The sequence below is a fragment of the Empidonax traillii genome, unplaced genomic scaffold (genome assembly GCF_003031625.1).
Source record: "Empidonax traillii isolate 1590-97213 ecotype Southwest subspecies unplaced genomic scaffold, ASM303162v1 scaffold204:size1584377, whole genome shotgun sequence".
NCBI lineage: Eukaryota > Metazoa > Chordata > Aves > Passeriformes > Tyrannidae > Empidonax > Empidonax traillii.
Window position 1 is genome coordinate 678,963 of NW_020955397.1, and position 22,666 is coordinate 701,628.

Sequence of the window (22,666 nt, forward strand, 5' to 3'; positions counted from 1 at the left end):
TCTCCTTCTTCCTCAATTCTATTTTTAAGCAAAATTCCCCCTTCTCATTGCTGTCATTAATCATGCATTCAGCCCCATGTACTGTTGCAAAGAATTTATATAGCACTGTAAATGCACACAGACCTATATTTTTCAAACAGAAATCCTGACATAAAGCCATCTGAATTCCGATTATTTTCTAGGCACACAAATAAATGGTTGGATTTGGGTCCCTCCACAACCCCCAGGCTCTGTCAGGGCAGGGAGATCTATTACCCCCTGCTAATGGCAGAGGCCCATCAGCTCTAAAAATAAGATCACTTATTCACGTCCAGCTATTGATTTTATGGTCAGGTTTTTGATATATCCAAGCAAGCTCCCCCCGAGCTCACTTGGAGCTGAGGACAGGCAGGGTGGCCAACAATATTGGGGTATTTAATGGGTTATAATTCTCCAACAACACCAAACACGGAGTCACAGATTGGTTTGGGTGGGAAGGGACGTTACAGATCATCTCATTCCACCCCCTGCCATGGGCAGGGACACCTCCCACCAGCCCAGGTTGCTCCAAGCCCCGTCCAACCTGGCCTTGGACACTTCCAGACCTGTGCCAGGGCCTCCCCACCCTCACAGGGAAGAATTTCTTCCTAATATCTGATCCAAACCTTGCCTCTGTCAGTTTGAAGCCATTCCTCCTTGTCACTCCAACAACACCAAAATTCAGCTGCCTGTGCTGGTGTGGCTGCCTTGGATTTTCACCTTTTTTTTTTAAAAATTATTTAAGGCCTTGGGAAGACTGTTTGTGCTGCTGAAATAACAAGCTGCAAAGCTTATTTCCATTTTGCAACGAGAATGAGTTGCAATGAAGAAACGAGTTGATTCACATTATTTTGGACACATAAACCACGCTGAACAGGGTAATGGTAATACCTTGTTAAAGAAAAGACAAATAAATGATTTGGGGTTGTTTCAGCTGCAAATTGGGTTATTCCACAAGGCACAGGAGAAGCAAATCTTGGAAATTCTCTTTCTTGACTCTGTGTGAACACACTTATAAAACCAGCAGATTTAGTGGTCTTAGGAGAAACAGAGGGGGATTTATCAAATCTAACTCAACGAGGCTTAAATTAAGATGATGGTCTCCATTTGGACTGGAGCAGTGTGATCCCAGCTCAGCCTATAATTCTGTATATAATTGCTTTTCTCTTATTTCAAATGGGATACTTGGGAGGGAAAAAACCCACAACAATGCAGATACCAAAACTGTTACTAAAAATCAGTATTTTTGCTATTAAGAAAAATTTCAAGCTGGGCTCCTTTTGCTAAAGGAAAGATTTGTCCCTGAAAATCTTCCCTCTCACACACATACAAATAGAAGGATAGAACAAGTGCAGGCTGCTGGATGGGGTGTAAAATGGCAGAAATGGTCCAATCACACATTGAAAATAAAATATAAAAACAAATAAATAAAAAAAAAATTAAAATTTCCATGGAGTAAACCAACATTTGAAATGTAAGAAAACTCTTTTTAATTCCTGAAAAAACGTGTGGCCTGCCAAGGGGTGTAACTAAGTGTCCTCACCACCTGCATTAAGGGTACAAACCTCATTTAGAATAAAAATGAGCAAACTGATGATTTTTTGCCTTTTTTTTCCCTTATCATTGCTTGGTTCTGAAGTTGGGGCCTTTCCCCTCCCTCCTGCTTCATCCACCATCCCTTTCAGGCTGGATAATGCCAAAATTCAATCAGCCTAACCCTTGGGGTTGGTTCCAAACTCGTAAACTACCAATTCCTGGTACCTGAAATGTTTCCCAACCCACCAGGATAAAATTGGCCAACGGACGTGGAGGGATGTGGATGCTCAGGGATGCAAAGCAGCACATCTCCCATCTCCTCCCCTGCTGTTTTACACCAGCCAAACCCCCAGCCCAAGGGTTTTATTGCTGCATATTTGATAAGATGGGTGGTAATTACAGGGCTTCAGTGAATTCAAGGCTGTGGTGGCAGCTGCCTTGTTCCTGGGCTCCCTCCTCCTGCCTGGCTGGAGCAGAGGGAGGGATGAGGATGTGCATTTGTAGCTCAGAATAAAATGAAATTACTCAGTGGAATAAAAAAAAAAAAAAAAAAAAAAGGGGAGGGTGGATATAAACCAAATTTCAGTGGTATGATATTAATGCAGTGCAAAGTGATTTATATTTGCTGGGCTCCTCTCAAACCCGTCTGTTAGAAGTCATTTGTATTTAAATGAGAGCAAAAAAGGAAACTAATTCCACTTGCTATCCTCACTCCCCCTTCTTGTCACTGTGACCAGAGCTGGTGCAGAAAATGACTTTGTTTGTACTCTGAATCCCTTAATTCAAGCATGTTTTTCACAAGATAAAAAATAAATCTGTATATTTAGACAATCCCTATGCAGGGCAAAGTCTGTGGAGGTGGGTGAGAGGTAGAGACAAGTCTGGGGGATGGAGCCCCCACACTTTAAGGGTGAACTTATGAATTTTGAAGAGCTTATTAAAAGGAGGAATTGGTACGAATTTTCAGCTCTGCATTTTGAATTTCCAGTTAGGTTAACGATGGTTCTTGCTGCTTCAGAGCAGGTTCACCCATCTCTAATAATTACTGTTAATTAAAAAGCTCTTCGTGCCCTGAGCAAAAGTCTGACAGGGCGGGAAGGATTCAGGTTCAAAGGAGTCCCTTAAAATACCTTGAGGGGGAAATTTCCAGGGTTTAATTGGAAAGCTGCAGAGCTGACTGTGCTATCCCCAGCATCCTCCTCTCCCAGCAGCCAGAACTGGGAGCCTCTCACTGGTCCTGTGCTGGGAATCTCAGCCTGGGACGAGACTCTTGGGGCAAAAGCCAAAGAGTTGATGCCCACGTGCTGCCCCGGGAGCTTCGGAGGGAACTAAATCAGCAAAGCATCCAGACAAAGCAGTTCTTACCCGTGTGCCCTTCTCTCCATTGGCTCCTGGAAATCCTGGGAAGCCGATTGAGCCCTTTTGGGGGAAGAGCAAAGAGAGGGTAAGAGGTTCTGGACATGTAAAGGGACAGCTCAGCCCATCCACCCCAGCCCGGGCTGAGCCGCCAGCATTTACAGCTCCCAGCCCTCGTTTCTTAAACCTTAGTAACGACACAAGCACAGACAGACCTGAAATGACCTCAGAAACAAAATTTAATCCAGAAATAACAACAACAAGAGGAAGGTCCATGCCTCATTAGCAGCCACTGCAAAGACCAAGCCCACGGTTGTGGCGGGCGCCCAGGGAACAGGCAGGAATTTGGATTTTTAGCTCCTAAGTCACCACGTTACACATGAAAATTTAACTCCTGGCTTGTTCCTTTCTGATGTGAGTGCCTGGAGATTAGCTGCTGCTGCTTTCAAAATATGAATTAGTCAAAGAAATGCAAAAAACTCCCAACCTCTACCCCACATATAAAATGCAAATTAAAAAAATAAACCGTCAGCGCCACAACCACGAAACTGAAGAAACAATCTCTTGCAGATAATTACGTCTCCAGAATTAAACAAGTCTGGGTTTTTTTTTTTCTTTTCTTTTTTTTTTTTTTTTTTTAAGCAATGAAGATGAGTAATAAAACACAATTCTTAAAAAAAAGTTAACAAAAACATAAGTTCCCAAAGCCTCCAGGGCATGTAAAAACTGGGCTGTAGCCTTCATCTGTGTAGTGGAATTCACAGTTTTAATTTAAAAAAAGTGACTTGAAAATGGCCCAAATGAAGGTGGGCGTGTAGATAAGCTACAAAGGATGTTTGCAAATCTGCAAAATGGCAGTTTTATTTTCATTTCAGGGAGGCCCTGATTCATTATTCATTCTAATACTTAATTAATTAGGTAACACTAGCACAGATCTTGGGAGATATAAAACATAATACAAGGGGAAGGACTATTATGCCTAATCCCAGCATGAAAGCTCACAAGGAGCCTGTTTGCATCCATCACCAAAGCAGTCCTGCACGCCCCATCCCCTCTCCATCTCTTCCTACCACTTTAGGAGACTGAAGCCATGCACAACCAGCCCCTGAATCCCACCGAGCCAAGGGCTGGGAGCTATTTTTACCCATCTATATTTTCCTCCTGCCTGGGTGGGAAGGAAGGACCTCATCCCACGAGTGGGGGGGGCTGAGCCTCCTGCACGGCTGCACTGGCAGAGCCCGGCTGTGTCACTGGGCTCCCCAGGACACCCCACCCCTCCCAAAGACCCCCCCAAGCCCAGTTACCTTTGGGCCCTGCCTGCCTGGGTACCCAGGCAGTCCTGGCACGCCGAGTTTTCCCTGGAACACAAATAAAAGTGCGTTATCTTGGGCAAGAGACCTCGGGAGCAGCTTCAGATCCGCACCCGCAGAAAGGGGAGACGCCAAGTGCAGGGAAGTCAAGAGCAAAGCAGATGAGATGTGGGTGGAATAAAGCTCTTGGGGCACTGGGATCACCCTCTGCCCTCCCTGAGGGACACCCGGGGGGGGTGGTACAGGGTGAACACTGTAAATGTGCTGGGAACTTGGTGGGAATGGTTGGGTTTTTATATCTTTTTTTTTTTTTTCTGACTGGATGAACACAGAAATTAGACTGGAGTCTGTGATACTTTCAATTTCTCTATTTTTTACTCCCAAGCAGATAATCCCAAAGAGGTCATGTGTCAACACACTCAAGTCATGCTGCTGCACTAAAACCACCTTCCTGGGATCTCCTCTGGTCTTTGTGTTGAACGACTCAGGCCTCCTTTCACACAAAGCTCCTACAGCTCCTCTTCATCCCCCTGCCCTAAAACCGTCCCTGCCACGCTGGGCACTGCTCTGGCCATCCACCCAAGACACCCAAATAAAGGTGGGTTTTAGTTAAAACACCCCTGGGTGATTCCCTCCTTGAGACTCACCTTCTCTCCAGCAGGACCAAGAGGACCTGGATCTCCATTGGGGCCGGAGCGACCTTTGGGACCCTCGGGACCATCCTCACCCCGGGGGCCAGGAGGTCCAATTTCCCCCTGTGAATCAGAAGACAAGCGTTGATGAGGCAGGAGGGTCCCAGACCCCATGTTTGCTGCCAGCAATACCCCCCCAGGTGCCATCAGATCCCCCTTGGAGCTCCCAAAACAACTCCTGGGGAAAGCTGCTCTTCACCAGGAGGCTCAGGCAAGACTGTCAAGTGTGGAGTGTTACCACCACACCTTTATTCCCATAGCCTGGCCATCATCTCCCACACAACGTCCATCTTTTGCTGCAGCATCCACACACAGAATCTCTCCACAGAAAGAGCCTTCATTAGCTCTGATTGCAACGCACCCTGAATTGCCTTTGAACAATAACACATGGGTTTGAAAAGCCAAAGCACTACAAGATCACATCAGTCACAGACTCTTACCCGGTCTCCTTTGATGCCCATATCACCTTTGAAGCCAGGGAAGCCATCTTCACCCTAAATAATAGAGAGGGGGGGAGAAAAAAAAATCAGACAAGGTGTATAGAAGGGGAAAAAAAACAGGAAAAAACCCACTTCTCTAGATTCACTGCTCAGAGAGGGCAATCCCCACACTGCCCATCACTTTGGCTCCTCTAAGCTCTTTGGTGTGAACAAACAGCCATGGAAACCCAGCCAGGCTGTGGCTGATCCCAGGGGATCCCAAAGAAGTGTTCCCTCCATCCCATGCTGGCTGCAAGCCGAGTCCACAAATCTGGCCTGGTGTGAATAACACCACCTCGGCAGGACTGGGAACCAATTATTTCTGGAGTACAACTGGTTTTCTTTTCGTGGAGGATGTTTTACACCAGGCTCCCAGGCAGCCTCTAGGACACTGGCAGTATTTCTTTCAGCCAAGAAGATTTAATTGCAGAGCTCCAATCAATAATGTATCTCATCCTACAGCTAATCCCTGATAGGCAATGAAGACACAGTTCCCAGAAAGACTTTTAAAGTCTGGAAGGTCCCTGCAAGGATTCCCTTGCTAAAACTGATGGATTTGCTCCTGAATTGCTGGGGGAGGCAGGGATGAAGGAGCAGGGATTTGTTTATGGGACTGAGCAAGATTTTTCTCCATCTCCTGCTCTTCCTCTGGGAGAAACCAACTGCATCTTTGGGACATGCAGGGATACACTGTGTTGACTCTCTCATTGATTTGGGTCCCAGGCAACACATCCTGTGCCCAGTTATCCAGCTGTAACACTCACAAAATCCTTCAGGCTCCATGGAATCACTCCAGAAACAAATCTTGTCAGGGGAAATCACCCCAACACCGGACTCTGGGCTGTCCATCCTGCACCCAGCCCACAAGCAAAGAGTTTATGGGTCCTTTGGGTGCTCAGTGCCACTTCTTGTCCAAGAGAAACCCCTTGTGGAGAAGAAAATGTCCCGGGGAGCATCCTGTGGGACCCATCTGCAACAATGCTCAGAGGCTTTAGAGATTCAACCCAAATGTGCAGAATTAACTCACCTTTTCACCTTTGGTGCCTTTCAACCCGCGAACTCCATCTGCTCCCTTGCAGGAGATAAAACAAGATGTTACAATGGTATCAGTACAGTTCAGAGGGAAGAAACTAAAAAACGCTATTAATTATGGTGATTTTTTTGCTTTCTCTGATGACATTGGGATTTCTACAAACTGCAATGTTCCTAAACATATTGCTGATTAAATATCAGCTGCTGACCCCTGGCTTTTGGCTCACCAGGGAGCATCTTAAAGTCATCAACCTCTGCTGACTTTATTTTGGGTTGGTGGACTCTACCCGTGAGTTCTGTTTCCAGGGATAAAGTTCACTATTAAAAGTTTTTTCATACAAACATCCCTTCTCTTGGGATAAATCATCACCCTCGATTATCTACACCAGCTGTACAGTGCAGCACAAAACCCACTCCCATATTTTGGGTTTTTTTTGACGAATAATTTGCTATTTGGGGTGTTTAAATTTTTTCCTTCCCTTTAACATGTCAAGAAAAAGTATAATTAGAAGTACATCAAATCTCTGCCACAGAACAGGATTCTGGTGAGCAAGGCAAGGTCTAAGAATTATTTATAGCTACAAACCCAAACATTTTTTTTTCCAGGCTGGAGGCTCGTGCAGTTAATAGAACTCTGCCTGGAGGAAGCCAAACCTCTTGTCTGTAGGGTCTGGTGCATGACACACTTTCTGCAGCTCACTTTAATGTGGAACTTGTTCCACTTGAGTGGTAAACACCACAGCCAACCATTCCCTAATGGATCACTACGGCTCAATCTGCAACCTTGCAAGAAATGAGGTGGAAGTTTGCTTTGGCTAAATCCCGCTTAAATTTTGAAGGCAGAACAGCAAACGGGTTTCTGCTACTGGAAAAAAAAAGGGGGCTTAAGAGGGTTTAACTTCATCTCTAGTCAGTCCCCAAGCTGTGTTTGTACCTGCCAGTGCAGAGCCCTGCAGATTCATTGGGCCTGTGGGATGCAGGATGCATCTGCACCTGAACTAATGCATCTTGATGGGTATAACAGCCAGGGCTGAACGGGGAAAAAAAAACCCACTGCCTTGTCATCAGCATGCAGGGCTGCAGGCAGCAGGAGCAAGGAAAAGCTGGAATTCAATCTAGTGACAAAGCTCATTGCTGAGATGCACAAACTCTGTCTAACAAGGCTTTGGATCAGGAGCATGAAAAGCTCACTTTGTTGTAGTAATAGGCTGGTTTGTTTTATTAACAGGCCTTGTTAAAGTCTTCACATTCTGGCTGAGATTCACTTTGGGTTGTAAACTGGAAACAATGGGAATGGGAGCGAGCCATGCTCACTGGGAATTACAAGAGGAATCTCTCCAAGGCACTGAACGGTGCCAGGAGGGGCTGATGGGAGGCAGGAAATTTGGAATCCTCATGGATGGGAGAAGATGCTGGACTGAGACTCGCTCCAGCAATAAACGCTCTTGGTCGCTGAGGTGGCCCTAAGAGCCATGGTAGGACATCTGTCCACCTCCAGCAGAGGCTGGAGAGCTCCAGCTGGACAATCAATGCCATGGACACAGTTCCTGTGCCCTCCTTACCTTGACTCCGCGTGGTCCGGGGTAACCGATGGGGCCCTGAGGGCCTGGGGGACCCTGGGGGGAGCAAAATGCAAAAAGGAAAACGCGTCAAAACCAAAACAAAGGAGCTGAGAAAAGGCCCACCCAGGCACCAGAAGAGGCAAGCAAGCAGGTGAAATCCGGGGGTCAGCTTTCAAATTTCAGCCAGGTCTGCTTCTTGCCACCTCCCCTGCCCCACATCCCTGCCTGCCCAGCCATTCCCACAGCCCCACGGAGATCTGGCACCCAGGACCTTCCCCTTAGCGGTGATGAGGGTCTTGTGGACACCTACCTGACTTCCCTTCTCTCCAGGAGGACCTTCCTTGCCAGGATGACCCTGTTAATAATAGAGACAAAGAGAAGAGGATTTGGGTTTTAGTGCACATCTCAAGCTTCAGAAACCAACAAGCTGGTCTGGCAGTTCAGATTTATTTGTCAGAGAACAGTTGCTCCCCAGGAAGCTCCGACTGCGACAAGTGGTCCCCCTGAAACCACCTTGCAAGAGTAAGCTTGTCCCAAAAGGAAAAGAGCAGCATTTGTCTCCTTGGTGGTTTTCTACCTGGTTATTTATGTTTTGCTCTTCCCTGCCTTTCAGCAGAGAAGCACAAACCATTTTTTCAATATTCTTTGTATATTTGAACAGCTTGGTGAGTTCAGCAGCATTTGAATTTTGCAGATAAGGAAAACAGATAAAATCAAGTCCATGTGTCAGCAAACTTGTGAAGGTCACAAGATGCCCAGACTGGTCAGAGCCCCTCATTAAATTCCTTATTCCTGGAGTCCAGTACAAGATCTCATGACAAACGCTCAGCTAACCTGCATCCCTGCTAGACAGAGGCAGGCTGGATGCTGGCCAGCATTCCTCTTGGGATTTGATGCTGAATAACTTGACTTCCAAGAGTTTCCAACACATTCTCATTGATAGCCAGTTGGAATTCTTTTTGCAGAAGAAAACAGACGTGTGAATTGCCTCAGATGCAGTTTAGGGGGTTGGTGAGAAATTAGGGAAGTCCATGGAAGTAGTTTTTAGTGATTTCCCTACTGTTGGATCCAAAATGGAGCCAGGATGGAAGGTGAGTCTTGGGTTGGAAATGTCTGGACGACAAAAATAACCCCTGCAAGGGCTTCACACCCAGAGACCTTCATTTTATAAGGATGATGGAAACTTCTTTAGCTGCTCTAAAGCCACTCAGACCTTCTGCACTCAATGGATACTCTATTTATGAACTCTCTCCTTTAAATACAGCAGTGAATTTCTGCCACTATCACAAAGAAAATTTCAAGAGTGTTTTCTGTCATCAGATTCAGAATGGGAATGTCAGATGAGCTGCATTTCATAAAATAAGCTGGATTAATAAAGAAACCAAATGGCAGCTGTCAGTTTTAGACTTAAAAAACGAAAAAAAAAAAGTGGAAGAAAGTCCAATCTCAGTTTTTTCCTGTGAGTTTAAACGGCACCAAGAGCGTCAGTGCACAAAGGGGCTCACGGAGCCTTCAGCTCCAGGTGTGTCCCTGCGCTCCAGGGGAGGCACAAGGGACGTGCAGCAGGAGGACTTCAAAAGCCCTGGCCCAGCTCTGCACTAAATCATCAACGTTTTCAAAATGCCCATCTCCATCACTGCTGCTGAGATCAAAAAATTGATGAGCAGCTGAGTTGGCTTTCGTAGCGAAGCCCTCGGGGATTTTCAGGTGCCTTCCAACACCGCCTTCTATAAATAGAACACAGGCGGGTTTTTGTCCTTGGAAAGAGCAACCCCCACGCTTCCAAAGCCTCAGGATCTGCACAAATCCACAGGTCTAACAGTGGGACAGGGCCCATGTCCACACCCCCCCACACGTGCTCAGCCTGCAGGTCTCACACAGCCTCCAGGCTGCATAAAAATAGACCCGGCGGCTTCTCCAGCTGAACCTCCCTGGAGGTCCCTGCAGGAATTTCACATCAAAAACTACAGATTTAGAGATGTTCTGGGCTTTGCTTTAGCTGCTCTGTTGACTCAGCTAACAATTGTACCGATGTTCCAAGTGCCCCTGGTAGGAATGATAATCCCAGGGTGGGAAATGTAATTTTTTTAAATTTTTTTTTTTTCCCCACGCTCTGCATTTGCATTAATAGAATGCAACCGCTTTACATTTTTCATTCTTAAAACCAGGTGCCAGTGAGATGGGTTAAAAATGAGCTCAGGTTTAAAGGCTGGAGATTTTTAAGACCGATTTCGAGAGCAAGGAGCAAATTCTGTTTAAAGCAGGATTACAGGAGGGAGCTGCAAGAAAAGAACGGTGACATGTAATTTCACCCTGTTCTTATCACCGCTGTGCAGCCGTGCCTGGCTACCCTGAGAGAGGTGAGGAGCACCCTGGGCATGTGCTGTGGTGTGCATAAATACACACAGAGAAACCTGTCCCTGCTTCAGGGAGCTGCCAAAGTTTGGAGAACCGAAAAGAGGAACAGGTGGAAGGCAAAGAGGCCTGAGGAGTTGGTGAGAAGCACCCAGGGTGAGCAAAGCTGGGAGCCAACACAGGGGCAAGGGTGAGCCTGACCTTGTGGGCTGTGCTGTTTGATTCCATATTAAATTATTTTTATCTCAGCCCATGAGTTTTCCAGCTTTTACCCTTCCCATCCTCTCCCCGACCCCACTGGTGGGGGGAGAGAGGGAGTGGCTGTGTGAGGTTTGCTTGCTGGCTGGGGTTAAGCCACGATGTGGGATCATGAATTTCACAAGCCCAAGGCCCATTCCATGTTGGATGGGGCAGGATCCAACCCTGTGCCAAGCAGGGAATTAGGAAAGGATGACTTACCGGAGGCCCATCTGCCCCAGGCATGCCAGGGAGACCAGGTTTGCCCAGCGGCCCCTAAAAACAAACAGAAAGTCAACAGTTCAGTGGTCAGAGTCTCCAGAGCATCAGAGGACAGGGCTTTTCAGCCACATTTCTTGCTTTTTCTATCTGTGGAAGGCTGCACAGACTTGAGTCTGCTGGGAAAGCTTCCATGATTTGTAGGGGGTCTGTTTATGGCAGAGTTGTCCCAGAGTTCCTGAGAGCTCAGGGCATGGGGCACCACCTTTGTCCTGCCAGAGGGACATGGTGCTGCATAAGGGCTCCAGGACAAGGTGGAGGATGTGAAACTGTGGGGTCATGGGATCAAGAAATGCCCATTCTTTGGTGACAAATCTCAAGGTGGTTAAGGAGGAAGGGAGCTGCCCCAACTGGCTGCTCTAACACTGCTCACTGAGTACCTTTTAATTAGCAGCCCCTGATTTCTCACTCCACTGGGAAGTGCCACTTATCTGACAGAACTTTAATGTGCTCCTTTGCAGGGGAATTATCAATAACTTGAGTCCACTCCACACAAGCAGAGGCTTCTCCCAGTGCACACACCAGGACACACACTTCCCATTACCATCCAAAGCGTTCAGCCCACAAAAAAAGGACAATTTTCAGTCCTCTCCTAATGTTTTACCATAGGCTGCCTTCAAAATGTTTCTCCTCAGAGGGGAAATGAATGCAAATATTATGAATTCGAGGTAAACCGTGCTGTCTTGATCTCTCCTCTGTCTGGAATGAGAGGCATTAGACTTTCATGGACACAGCTGCAAACAGATGTTGCATATGGGGCAAAGGAGCAGCTGAGGGAGCAAATGCATATCAGTGGCAACAGTTGTCTGAGGCCAGAGCTGTAATATTGAAACGTACTTTCTCTCCTGGGGGACCGATCGCGCCTTGTGGACCTGGAAGACCCTGTGAAAAGAAAATAAATAAATAAATAAAATAGAGTCATTAAGGAACAAGTTATTCCTTCTAAATGCATCTTGGCAAAGTCTCAGCTGAGCATTATTCTAGTGCCTGTGATGGCTGGGGGTTTCCCCAGCTCTATTCGTTCTCAAAATGTCTTGTGAAGGACGATGAAATCCCTTTTTAGCTCAGTGTGGCTCCTTGGGAGAGGTGCTCCACCTGGTCATGGGCAGCGGGGTGGAAACAGAGCTGCTCTGAGGAGCAAAACTCTCTGGGAGCCGTGGAGAAGGCTGACAGCAAGGCTTGGACATCTGTATTACCCAGCTGGCTCCGGAGCAACTGGACTGTGGGAATGCTAAAAATCAGATGTGAGCCACAAGATGTGACTCAGCCAAAGGGACGGCTCAGACCTGGGCTGGGCTTTGCACCACCCAGCAACAGCCAGGTGAGAACTGGGGGGATCTGAAACTGGGAGCATTTTCAGGGAGGTTTTGGACCAGCAGTGTATCACCAAGCCAATTCCCAGCAGGTCTCCATGTTGCTGGTCCCGTCTCTGGCAGGGGAGCGAAACTTGTGTTAAATTATCATTCCTTTTCCCTACCTTTGGAAAAGGAGTTTTGCTCTTACCTGAGCACCTGGGTTACCCTGCTGTCCTGGGGGACCTGGCTCACCTTGAGGACCCTGTGAGGAGGGACGAGGGAAGAGATGAAGGCAGGAAAGGTGGGAGCAGGGCCAGTGTGTCCTCAGGCACCACGACTCCTGTCCTGCACGGACACCTGGATCCCCCTGTGTTCCCACTGCCTGGATAGACCTGAGCTCCCAGATCCACACCCTCACAGCTGCTTGAACCCTCTCGAACCCTCCGCCAGTAACCAAAAGCTCCTGGAAAAAAGTTTCTCTCCCAGTGGGATAGGGAAGGGGGGGAAGTTACTTCCAGGCACACTCCTTTCTCCGCAGGGATTTGCAGCCCAAATGAGCTGAGCAAGGCTCTGACACTACCTGGCTCTGCATCAGCTCTTCTCCAGGGAATCCATTCCATCTGATCCATGCAGAGTACGAGGCATATAAAGGCCTTTTTTTCCTCTCAGTTAAATTACTGTATTTTGATATTCATTAGACCAACACACATCTCGATGAAAACGTTTCATCTTTCATGGGGAAATAATGTGTAATTCCATCAGAAATTACAATAAATTAACATCCATTTGCTGTAGGAAGATATTCTTGTTTTTCACAGGCTCTGATAGGAATCTAGACCGGGCTAAAAAGCAATTAGCAAATCTAATCTAATGGAGTACATTTTACATTTTGCTCCATATATCTGAGCTGCCCGTAAAAATTTGCAGTGAGAACTTACCACATTCCCTTTGGGACCTGTTTGTCCATCCATACCAGCCACACCCTGAGAAAGGATTTAAAAAACAGCAGTAAGAAAATTTCTCGTTATTTTGCACCAGAAAAGCGGGGAAATTGCCATAAAAAATAGCAAAACATTGGGAGGCCCTTTGGGCCACGTGGAAAGGTAACAATTTTTTAAAGGTGTTTGGTAGAGCAGCCAATTCCACGGATCCAGTTTACACTTTAAAAAATCATTTCAGTGTTTTCCCCACTGGTTTAACCTGCCTGGGAGGAAGAATCAGCACCAGGTCGAGCAAATCCTGGCTAAATACCACAGCTGGATTGCCTCTGACAGCAAACAGGCACAGAGCAGCAAAGGAAAACGGGAAAAAACACCTGCCTTGGGATGCAAGGCATCATTCAACCAGGTAGCAGGGAAAGGCAACAGAGCTGAGCTGCCTTGAGCCAAAACAAAGGGCAACTAGGCTCAAACTTTCCCTGAGGGGATAACCTGGTGCATGGTCAGGTGGAGATGTGCCCCTGTCACTGGTTTATAATGATGGGATTGTTAAGGTCGGAAAAAACCTCGAAGATCATCGAGTCCAACCATCAACCCACCACCACCACTGCATTCACCATTAAATCATGTGCCCCAGTGCCACATCCACATGGTTTCTGAACACTTCCAGAGATGGTGACTCCACCACTTCCCTGGGCAGCCCATTCCAATGCTTGGCAACCCATTCCATGAAGACATTTTTCCTAATAACCAATCCAAACCTCCCCTGGTGCCACTTGTGACCATTTCCTCTCATTTGGTTACCTGGGAGAAAAGGCTGACACCCACCTCCCACTACAACCTCCTTTCAGGGAGAGGGCAAGAAGCTCTCCCTGAGCCCCCTGTTCTCCAGGCTAATCTTTTGCTGTGGGGCAGCACAAAGTATCTGGGTATTACATCACATCTGTGGGAGATGAGACAGTTTTGGAGCAAATCCTGCATTAGATTTCTCCTCATTAAATTTCAGCAGGTCTGGGAGCTCCCAGCAAAGATGTCTCCACATCCCAGGAGGGGTTAAGGGCTTAACAACGCTCCCCCATTAAACACTGACCCCTTCAGCTCCAGCAGGGTTTGGGTTTTTAAGTTTTGGGACTCCAGCAGGCAGCAGTGATTTAGGGAGACAGCCCCTGCATCAGCACTTCCAGGGATAAGGTGACTGTCTCCTGAATATAAACCAATGTGCTCCTTCCTCAGCTTTCACCTAAGATATGAACAAACTGTTTTAAAGCCTCACCAGCCCTCAGGCAAAAGTTAATAGCAAAGCCACTGTGTTAATAACTCCCATTCTTGCCCCTCAGCCTGAGCGAGGCATTAATATTTACTCAGGTGGGTCGAATCTTCAGCTGCCCTAAATGGACGTGACACCACTGGAAATGGGGGAAAATAGAGACTTTGAGCCATCTTTTTTTTTTCTTTCTTTGAAATACCACTGCTTTTCATTGCACAGATGTAGAAAATCATGCAGCTGGATCATCTGCCTGAATGACTGATGGGGATGGGGTATTTTTGTCTGCAAGGCTCAGGCAGGGCAGCAGCGCCGGGGAACTCACCGGTGGCCCCGGGGGTCCTGGTGGCCCCTTCGGTCCCAACAGTCCTCGGGGTCCCTGTGGTGGTGGGGGGGAAACAAATGTGGTTAAGCATTCCCAGTGCCCAATTCCCCCCAGCATGGATTAGGATGAGCTCGTGCCTGGCTGAGCACTGCACTGCCCAGGGACACGTCAGGGCTGGCAGTGCAGCAACAGCAGCTTTCTTGACTTACAGACTGGGAGGGGGAAGAAATCCTGTGTGCACATAGCCTTGAATTATAAAGATAAATAATACAGGCATTTATTCTTTGGATTGGAAGAAAACCCGCTTGAACCAACTTGTTTTGATTAATTCAATCATATTCCTGGATTACCCTGTAATGCACACAAGGATGCAAAACGCTTTGCAGCCAAGTCATTCTAGATGGGGAGTGTTATGAAGGATGACTTGATAACACTAATGGATTGTTAGGGTCAGCATTTCGAAATCTCTCCAGATTTAGCTTTTATCATCAACAATCTATACAACTCAGCAAGGCTGGGAAAGGTTTTCAGCCTACAGCACAAATGTACATTTTCAAAGCCATTTGGTTCTTCAGCTTTAACCAGTCAAGACTCCTGGTATTCTGGTGTTTTCTTTCCATTTCCAGCTTTCTCACCACATTTAACCTCATGTCATCTTCGGGGAAATTGGTAGGATTGGAGAATCACACTGAATAAGCAGAAACAAGGCAGGGGGGTTGCATTCCTGCAATAGGAAGCTCTGCAAATCACATCCCAGCACCTCCTGGACCTCCAGGAGCAGGAAAGGGATGGGGTCTGTGTGCACTCACTGCAGGTCTGAGAGCTCATCTTTTAAAACAGGCCCTTTCTGAAATGAGGGACCATAAGGGAACACTGGGAATTCGTGTGGATGATGCTCATTCATTGTCATGGTGGAAAATCGTTCATGATTGATGAGCGGTCTCATCTGTCTGCTCAAATATTATATGTCCCCCTTTTTATGATGCAGAGAGAACCGAGGATTTAAAATGAAATGTTACAGGGTAAAGTGACATTAATAAAGTGCCTGATCCTGGAGGCTGTGGGGATTTTGATCCTGCAAAAAACGCCAGCCAAAACTGGATGCATCAACCAAGGGATCTGTCCCAGGCACTGAAAAAGCTGCACAAACCCCAGCACAGCAGGAATTCTGCTGCTGTCAACTGATGGGAACTGGAAGGAAATGGAGCAGGATGAAGGCAAACCCATTTTGAAGTCCCACCAGTAGTTTCAGTCACTGAAAAGACCCTCCTTAGGCTCAGGGCAGAGAAGAAGAAAAACACACAGATTTAGGATGTTTATATTTATGACAAAGCTTCCTGTAATGCAACTGAAACCTTTGTTCTGGCCATCCCAGGTATTTTTACTCACGTTGCTGAAACAAAAATAAACTTCCCTGCGTCTATTACCGTCATTTAAGCTCCTCTTTTGTTGCTGTGTTACCTGAGCACATAAAAGCTTTTAAGAAGTTAATAACCCATAAGTTATTGCTTAGACATGTGCTAAGGAGATAGCTGAGTTGATTAATCTTTCCCAGAAGTTAATCAGACATCTTGTCTATAATTTAGTTCCAGTGAGTCTGTAAATGCCAACCCTTCCCTTCCTCACATGAACTGTGTCCAACAATTCCCATCAATTACTCTCGGGCCACCACGCCGCGCCTTAGAACAACCAAATAAGACATTTTGAAAGCAAAGCCGGCGGTAAATGACAGATAATGTTCTTTTCATAACAAAGGAAATGCATTTTGGATGAAATAAGCAGCCAACAACTGTACTACACGCAAAAATCTTCAGCCAGCCAGAAGCAGGGCTTGCTGTTGCCAGTAAAGAAAGAAATACTCAGGATTAGGGGGAAAAAATACTTTCTCAGGGTATCTAATTGACAACTCAATTGGGTTTTTTTCAGTGGGATACTCTGTGAAAGAGTTTATTTGGGTTGGTCCAAAGGTTTTTGTCCAACACCACTGACATCTCCATTAACCTTATTGAGACCAGGAATTCCCACCTCCTGATTCAGCTGGGGGCCCAAACAGAAACAAACTGCAAATTGATGAAGTTTTGTTCACTGTGAGCAGAAAAGGACTTCAAGGGTCTTGCTTAGTACCAGGAGAGCTGCCCCATGGGACCCCTAAAAACACCATTATCACATCAAGACCTGGCCCAAAGCAGTGCTGCAGTACAAGAAGACAACAAAGAAGATACTCACAGGTTCTCCAGGAAGACCTCTGGGTCCAACTTCTCCATCATCTCCCTGTTCAGCAGCAGAGAAAAGAAGAGAAGCAGCAAGAGACAGAATAAACCAGTTATATTGCAGTCAAATCACAGGTGTTTCTTTCCTGTTAAATAATATTTCACACAGAGAAGCAGATTCCCTGGAGGACTGGAAGGGAATCTGTGCACGAGGAAGACCTTGTAAGCCTGGAGACTAACTCTGTGTGTGCAGAATTTACCAGGGATTAGAAATGCTCTAAGGATACTTCATAATTCATGTTGATGTTCATAAAGATGGATTTTGCTACCAGACAAGATGTTGTAGAAACAATTCAGGGCATGTGAGACAATAACCACGAGATTTAATAAAAAACTGAATGGCAAGGAAGTATGGGAGCAACACCCTGGGAATGTGGTTTAGCCAAATTAGGGTTCCTCAGATAAACCAGGGGCAGCAAAGGGGTGATTCTTTATCCCCTTATTCCCATATCTTGCTGATGTCCCAAGAAAACCCCAAAATTTTTAGATGGTGCTTCCCCTGAGTCATTTTTAACAACCCAAAACCTGAGGCTCCCTCTTAGGAAATCAATCCTAGAGGCCAGGCCTTGTAGACCCTCCTTCTCTGCTGATAAAATTCCTGCTCTTCTTCTCATTTATGCCCTCCATGCTCCCTGCACACCTCATATGGTTTCTTTTTCTCTTTTAGGATTAAAGTTCTCCAGACACTCGTTCTTCCCCCGCAAGACACGGGTTTGCTCTGTTCGACTTCAAAGCACTTTAGAGCCGCAACTAATTAATCCTCCCAACCCTGTGGCGAGGAAGGTGTTATTACCTGAGCTTTACAGAGGAAATAAATAGCCCAAGGTGGAAAGAAAATATCGTGGAAGGGGATTAGAGCCTGGGAAATCCACAGCGGCTCCTCCGGTTAAACCGCACGCTCCTCACACCCCCGGGTTCAGCATTTTCAATCTCTCCCTTTAAACCAGGCTCTCTGGAGCCGAAATCACTTAGTTTGAGCTTTGCTAGAGATCTTTGATTATTGACTGAACAGAGTGGAAAGAGAAGTGAACAATTTAATCTTCTATTCCCGCATCTGCCGGGAATTTCTGCTGCCCGAGTTTTACTACAATTCGCTGGGTCTTAGGAAATCAGACTCGCTACTTTGCTCACATTTTTCTTGGGTTCTCTTTTTTTTTTCCTTTAACAAAACCCGAGCTTTCTGACCAGATCTTTAAAACCAAATTCTCCTTTTTCACTTTACTCCCAACTCCTTGCTGTGCTTCCCCTCCCTCCACAGCCACCAGCAGCATCCCCAGGGCACGAGGACCGAGGTCTCGTGTGCCGGCTGCTCTTGCCACGTCTCTGGCTCATGGTGCATCTGCTTCTTGTTTACAGGGGTTCGTTAGGAATTCAAAGGGCTGCTGAATCCACAGACAGACTTACCCTCTCCCCATCCTCTCCAGGTGCCCCTGGGGGTCCGTGGGGGCCTGGCTCACCCTATAAAGGAAAGGCGGAGAATGCTTCAGAGAAGGCAGAAGCACTTTGGCAACGGAAAACATCAGGGAATGGGGATAAACCAAGTGATGGACTTGATTTCTCTGTCTGCACTTGCTGCAGGCACTTGTACCCTCATAGCTGCTGTCTCTGTGCTCCCTGAAGCAGCAGCTTCTACCCCTCATGGGCTCCATCACCCACAAACTCATCCCCAGGGGCTGCAGCTCATGGGATTTACTGGTGACACTTTGTCAAGGGATTGGGAAGCAAGGATCTCCCTGAGGAGCAGGACTCGTGCTCTGCACACAGTTATTGCTGTGCCCAGGCCATGCCACTCCAGTGCTGGCTGATTAAACATCTCTCCCAGGCATCATCTCCCCTGCCCTGTGTAATTTGTAATCACGATTCAATCTCTGCTGCTCGAACACTCCCTTGCTTTATAAAGCAGTAGCTGTATCTCCAGGGAGGGGAGGGACACGTAGCCTGCCAAAATAACCACCTCCTGGCATTTTTTTTACCCCCTCCATTGTTTAATTACAAAGCAAAGAGATTAAACCCAGTGTAATTTCTGGCAATTTGCATCCCCAACTGCACTGTCTAACAGCAGCTTTTGCCTCCTGTTTTAATTTTTAGTTTGATTTTATTAAGGCATTTTTTCCCCCCCTCCATTCCAATTCTGAGCAATCCCAGAAGGATCCTGCAGCTTCCTGGGAGGGGAATGCTGGGAGGGATGCTGTGACATCCCACATGCTCTTAGGGACATTCATCCTCTCTTAATTAAACCACTGTGGCTCATCCCCAGCAATAGCTGCCCTCCTCCCAGTCTCTCCCAGCCACCTCCTCTTGCCAAGGTTTTATTCCAGCCAGTGCCCTGAAGACAAGTAGAAGAAAACTTACTCTATTTCCCTTCTCACCAGGCAAACCAGCCAAGCCATCAAACCCTCGGTCACCCTGAAAGAAACACCAGTTTAGAGCACATTTCCACCTGCAGTTGAACATCCTTCCAATTTGTTTCTTTTCTGTGTCAAGGAGGGATCGATTTGCTCCCTCAGACGTTCAGCCTTCACCTTGCATCAGACCAGTGACGATTTCAAAGTTATAGATTAAAACAAGAAAAAAACCCAACCATCTCAAAGTCATTTGCAGTTAAACTCCTCCAACACCTACAGTTTAAATGCTCTTCCATGCGGATTTCAGAGTTTCTTTGAGTGACTTCTCCATGATCTAAAACATCTCCCTTCTAGACAGGTTTTTGTAGTCCAAATACTTATTTAGTTTTAATTCTGTGGAATTACAAACTGCATTCCACTGGTGAGCAAACTGGACACTGGTGTTCCCTCACCTACCAACAGGTTCCCAACCACCATCCTGAGCTTTAATGCAATCCATCCCATACCTCCTTTTTAACTCTCCTGGACACTCCAGGGAAAGAAATCTATGTAAATAAATTCTGGAAGTTGTCTTAATGAAACTAGGGCAGGAATGCACAGAGAGCTGTTTCCCAGATGTCCCGAACCTTTGGAGAAGAGAGACAGCACAGGGGTGTTTGCAAATCGTGGGTGACAGAGAGGAAGGCCCCACAGACAGAAAAGTCCCTTTTTCACTGTAAAGGGGTGAAGCCACTTGTATTTTCACACGCTCATGGTATGTGAATTGCTAAAATAGTACCAGCTCCTCCCTTCTAAAAAGGAAAGGAAAGCAAGGGAGGAGAATTCCATCACACCTGGGCAGATGGGAGGGCAGAGTGGGTGGGTCAAGGTTGGCTGGGATGCACTCTGAGTAACCTCCAGCTCCCTTCTTTTTGGCAGGTCCTGGAGCATCTCTCTGCTTCTGCTCACAGCAAATTTCCTTCTCCTTTCCAGCACTGCTCGTTATTCTGTTTCCCTTCTTCCCTGGCATCCCCTCCTCTGAGGGCAGTCGACGCTCATTAAAGCACTTTACTGGATAAATGATTTGCAGTCTCCTGTCTCTGTATCAAAACCCCCCATCTCTTCCAGCCTTAACTATCTACATAATAAAGTACTTAAACCTTCTAAGACATGATTCCCTGAGCAAACTTCCTCTGCATTCAATTTCAGTGCAGCAGCTTCTTCCTTGCTTGGTAATACCAGCAGAATGAAGGGATTTTGTCTCAAAAATACGAGGGGATTAGAATTCCTCACCACACCTCCTGCATTTCCTCCCTCAGTTAATAAGGATGCTTTTGGTAGTTATATTCTAGGATGGTTCCAACCACTCATTCATGTTTGGATTCTGTAATTGGGATTCTGAAGTATTTGTTCTACAACTGCAACATATTTCATTCTGAAGCAAGGGAGCATATTTCATCCTTAAGAGGATCCAGTAATTAAAAAAAAAAAAAGTTGTACTAAAAAAATAGAAAGAAAAAGAAAAAAAATTGCTATTGTGCCTTCTAGGAGTGTGTTTAACTTCCCTCAACTTTCACAACTTCACAGGAGTTTCTGGACCACCAAAAACAACCTCCTCCAAAGCAAGGTGGGCTCCTTCTCCTCAGGCCCCTCAGTTCATTCCTGCTAAAAAGCAGATGCAGATTCCCAAAAGACATAAATGTGTGGTGCTACCTTTGGTCCTGTCTGGCCTGGCATTCCCCGGGCACCGTCGCTGCCAGCTCGGCCCTGCAACAGAGACAAGCGAAGAGTCACACACAAAGGGGAGGTCGTGGCCACAGGGACGTCTGTGCAAAGTGAGGGTTTATTTAAGTTGGATCTCATGGGCTGGGGAGGGAAAAACGCCTGCCCTGTGTTTGGAGCAACATCCAGGCTCAGCCCCGGAGCTAACGGGAGACAAACGGCAGCAAAGCTGCTTCACTGCATGGGATGCTGGGACATGGTCATTGATTTTTATTTGAAATAATTATCTTCCAGCACACTTTAGGATATGGTAATGATGATGTCTGCAAATTGAAATGGGATAATTTCTCCTTTAAGGAAGCCAGAAGTGGGTCACACGAAAGACCTGCTCGGTTTTTCCTCTGGCAAGTTGAATCGTGATGAGGCAGAGGATGGTGCAAAATAAAAATCACCACTGGGGATGTCAACAGAAAGAGGGAGCAGGATTTATACCAACTCCAGAACCCCCTCAGGGGCTGGATCCTCCTCACACTCCACCAGCCTTCAGGACTGTCCAACCACTTCAAGGCATTTATGCAGCTACAACCTCAAAGCTGCAGAGCCAAAAAAACAAAACAAAACACAAAAAAACCCCAAAAAAACCCAAACAGGATAAAAAGAGTGGGACGTGTGGCCTTGCAGTTCTCCCCACACTGCCCAGTTTTTAACTCTCATCCTCATTCTTGTCCGTCCAGATGTCCGGAGAGGTCCTGGACAAGCCCCTGCCTGGCCTCCAGCCGGCTCTTGTGCAACGCTCTGGGCGCTGGGGGATTGTTTGGCAGCAGAAACACTTTCCAGCAGAAATTGTAGCTAATGCAGCCTCGGAGCAGCTGCCAGGACACTCACCCTGCGGCCTGGTTTTCCTGCCGGACCAGGAGGGCCCTGGATGCCTCGTGGACCCTGTAAAGGCATCAAGGAGAGAGGATGAAATGCCATCACCCCAAGGCACGAGGAACAGACCCTGATGAGTGCCCAGATCAGGCACTGCTGGGGCTGTCAGGGCTACCAAGTGGGAGGTGAACCCCTCGAGCAGAGCCTGTAGTTCCAAACACACAGAGAAAGCTCAGGACTGAGCATCTCCGGATGGGAATTGTGGGCGCTTATCCACGAGGAAGCTTTTGCCCTGGAAGCAGCTCCACACAGGGTAGATAAATCACATCCTGCATCAGGAGAAACTGGCAACTTCGCCTTAATGAAGGATTTACAGCTCGGAAGAACAACTTCCTGAGCATTATTGAACTCCCCACACTCCAGCCTATCTTGTATTTACAGGACCCTTCCACAGATGTCTTTGCAGGAAGGCAAAGTCACCTGCAGATTTTTACACTGTTGGCTTAAAATCCTGTCCAGATTCAGACACTTGGAGGGACATTTACATGCAAAATAGATGTTCTCACACCTTCCTACGTTCCACTGGCATTGGATTACTGAATCCCTCCTTTCCAACAGCCTCTAAAGCAGGACTGGCTGCTCCACACCTCTCTTTGTCCCCAGTCACCCCATGTGCCCACACTCACCTGAGGTCCCATTTCTCCAGCCTCTCCCTTTAGTCCTCCACTGCCCGGGGGTCCCTTTGGACAGAGAACACAATCAGATTCGTTTTTCCACAACAGAATCACACCATGTAAAGAAA

General features: G+C 46.8%; 1 protein-coding gene across 2 annotated transcripts in view; it reads right to left on the minus strand.

Moving 5' to 3' along the window:
* COL5A1 (collagen type V alpha 1 chain) overlaps positions 1-22,666 on the minus strand; it is a 136,163-nt gene that overhangs the window by 29,309 nt on the left and 84,188 nt on the right. For both annotated transcript variants that reach the window (XM_027887149.1, XM_027887148.1), the window contains exons 15-32: positions 22,551-22,604; positions 21,880-21,933; positions 20,986-21,039; positions 19,301-19,354; positions 18,353-18,406; positions 16,905-16,949; positions 14,679-14,732; positions 13,090-13,134; positions 12,360-12,413; positions 11,694-11,738; positions 10,800-10,853; positions 8,296-8,340; positions 7,986-8,039; positions 6,419-6,463; positions 5,353-5,406; positions 4,868-4,975; positions 4,215-4,268; positions 2,920-2,973 (exon numbers count right to left, since the gene is read on the minus strand). In XM_027887149.1, coding sequence (XP_027742950.1) covers positions 2,920-2,973; positions 4,215-4,268; positions 4,868-4,975; positions 5,353-5,406; positions 6,419-6,463; positions 7,986-8,039; positions 8,296-8,340; positions 10,800-10,853; positions 11,694-11,738; positions 12,360-12,413; positions 13,090-13,134; positions 14,679-14,732; positions 16,905-16,949; positions 18,353-18,406; positions 19,301-19,354; positions 20,986-21,039; positions 21,880-21,933; positions 22,551-22,604 — 981 coding nt within the window. The remainder of the gene's footprint in view (positions 1-2,919; positions 2,974-4,214; positions 4,269-4,867; positions 4,976-5,352; positions 5,407-6,418; positions 6,464-7,985; positions 8,040-8,295; positions 8,341-10,799; positions 10,854-11,693; positions 11,739-12,359; positions 12,414-13,089; positions 13,135-14,678; positions 14,733-16,904; positions 16,950-18,352; positions 18,407-19,300; positions 19,355-20,985; positions 21,040-21,879; positions 21,934-22,550; positions 22,605-22,666) is intronic.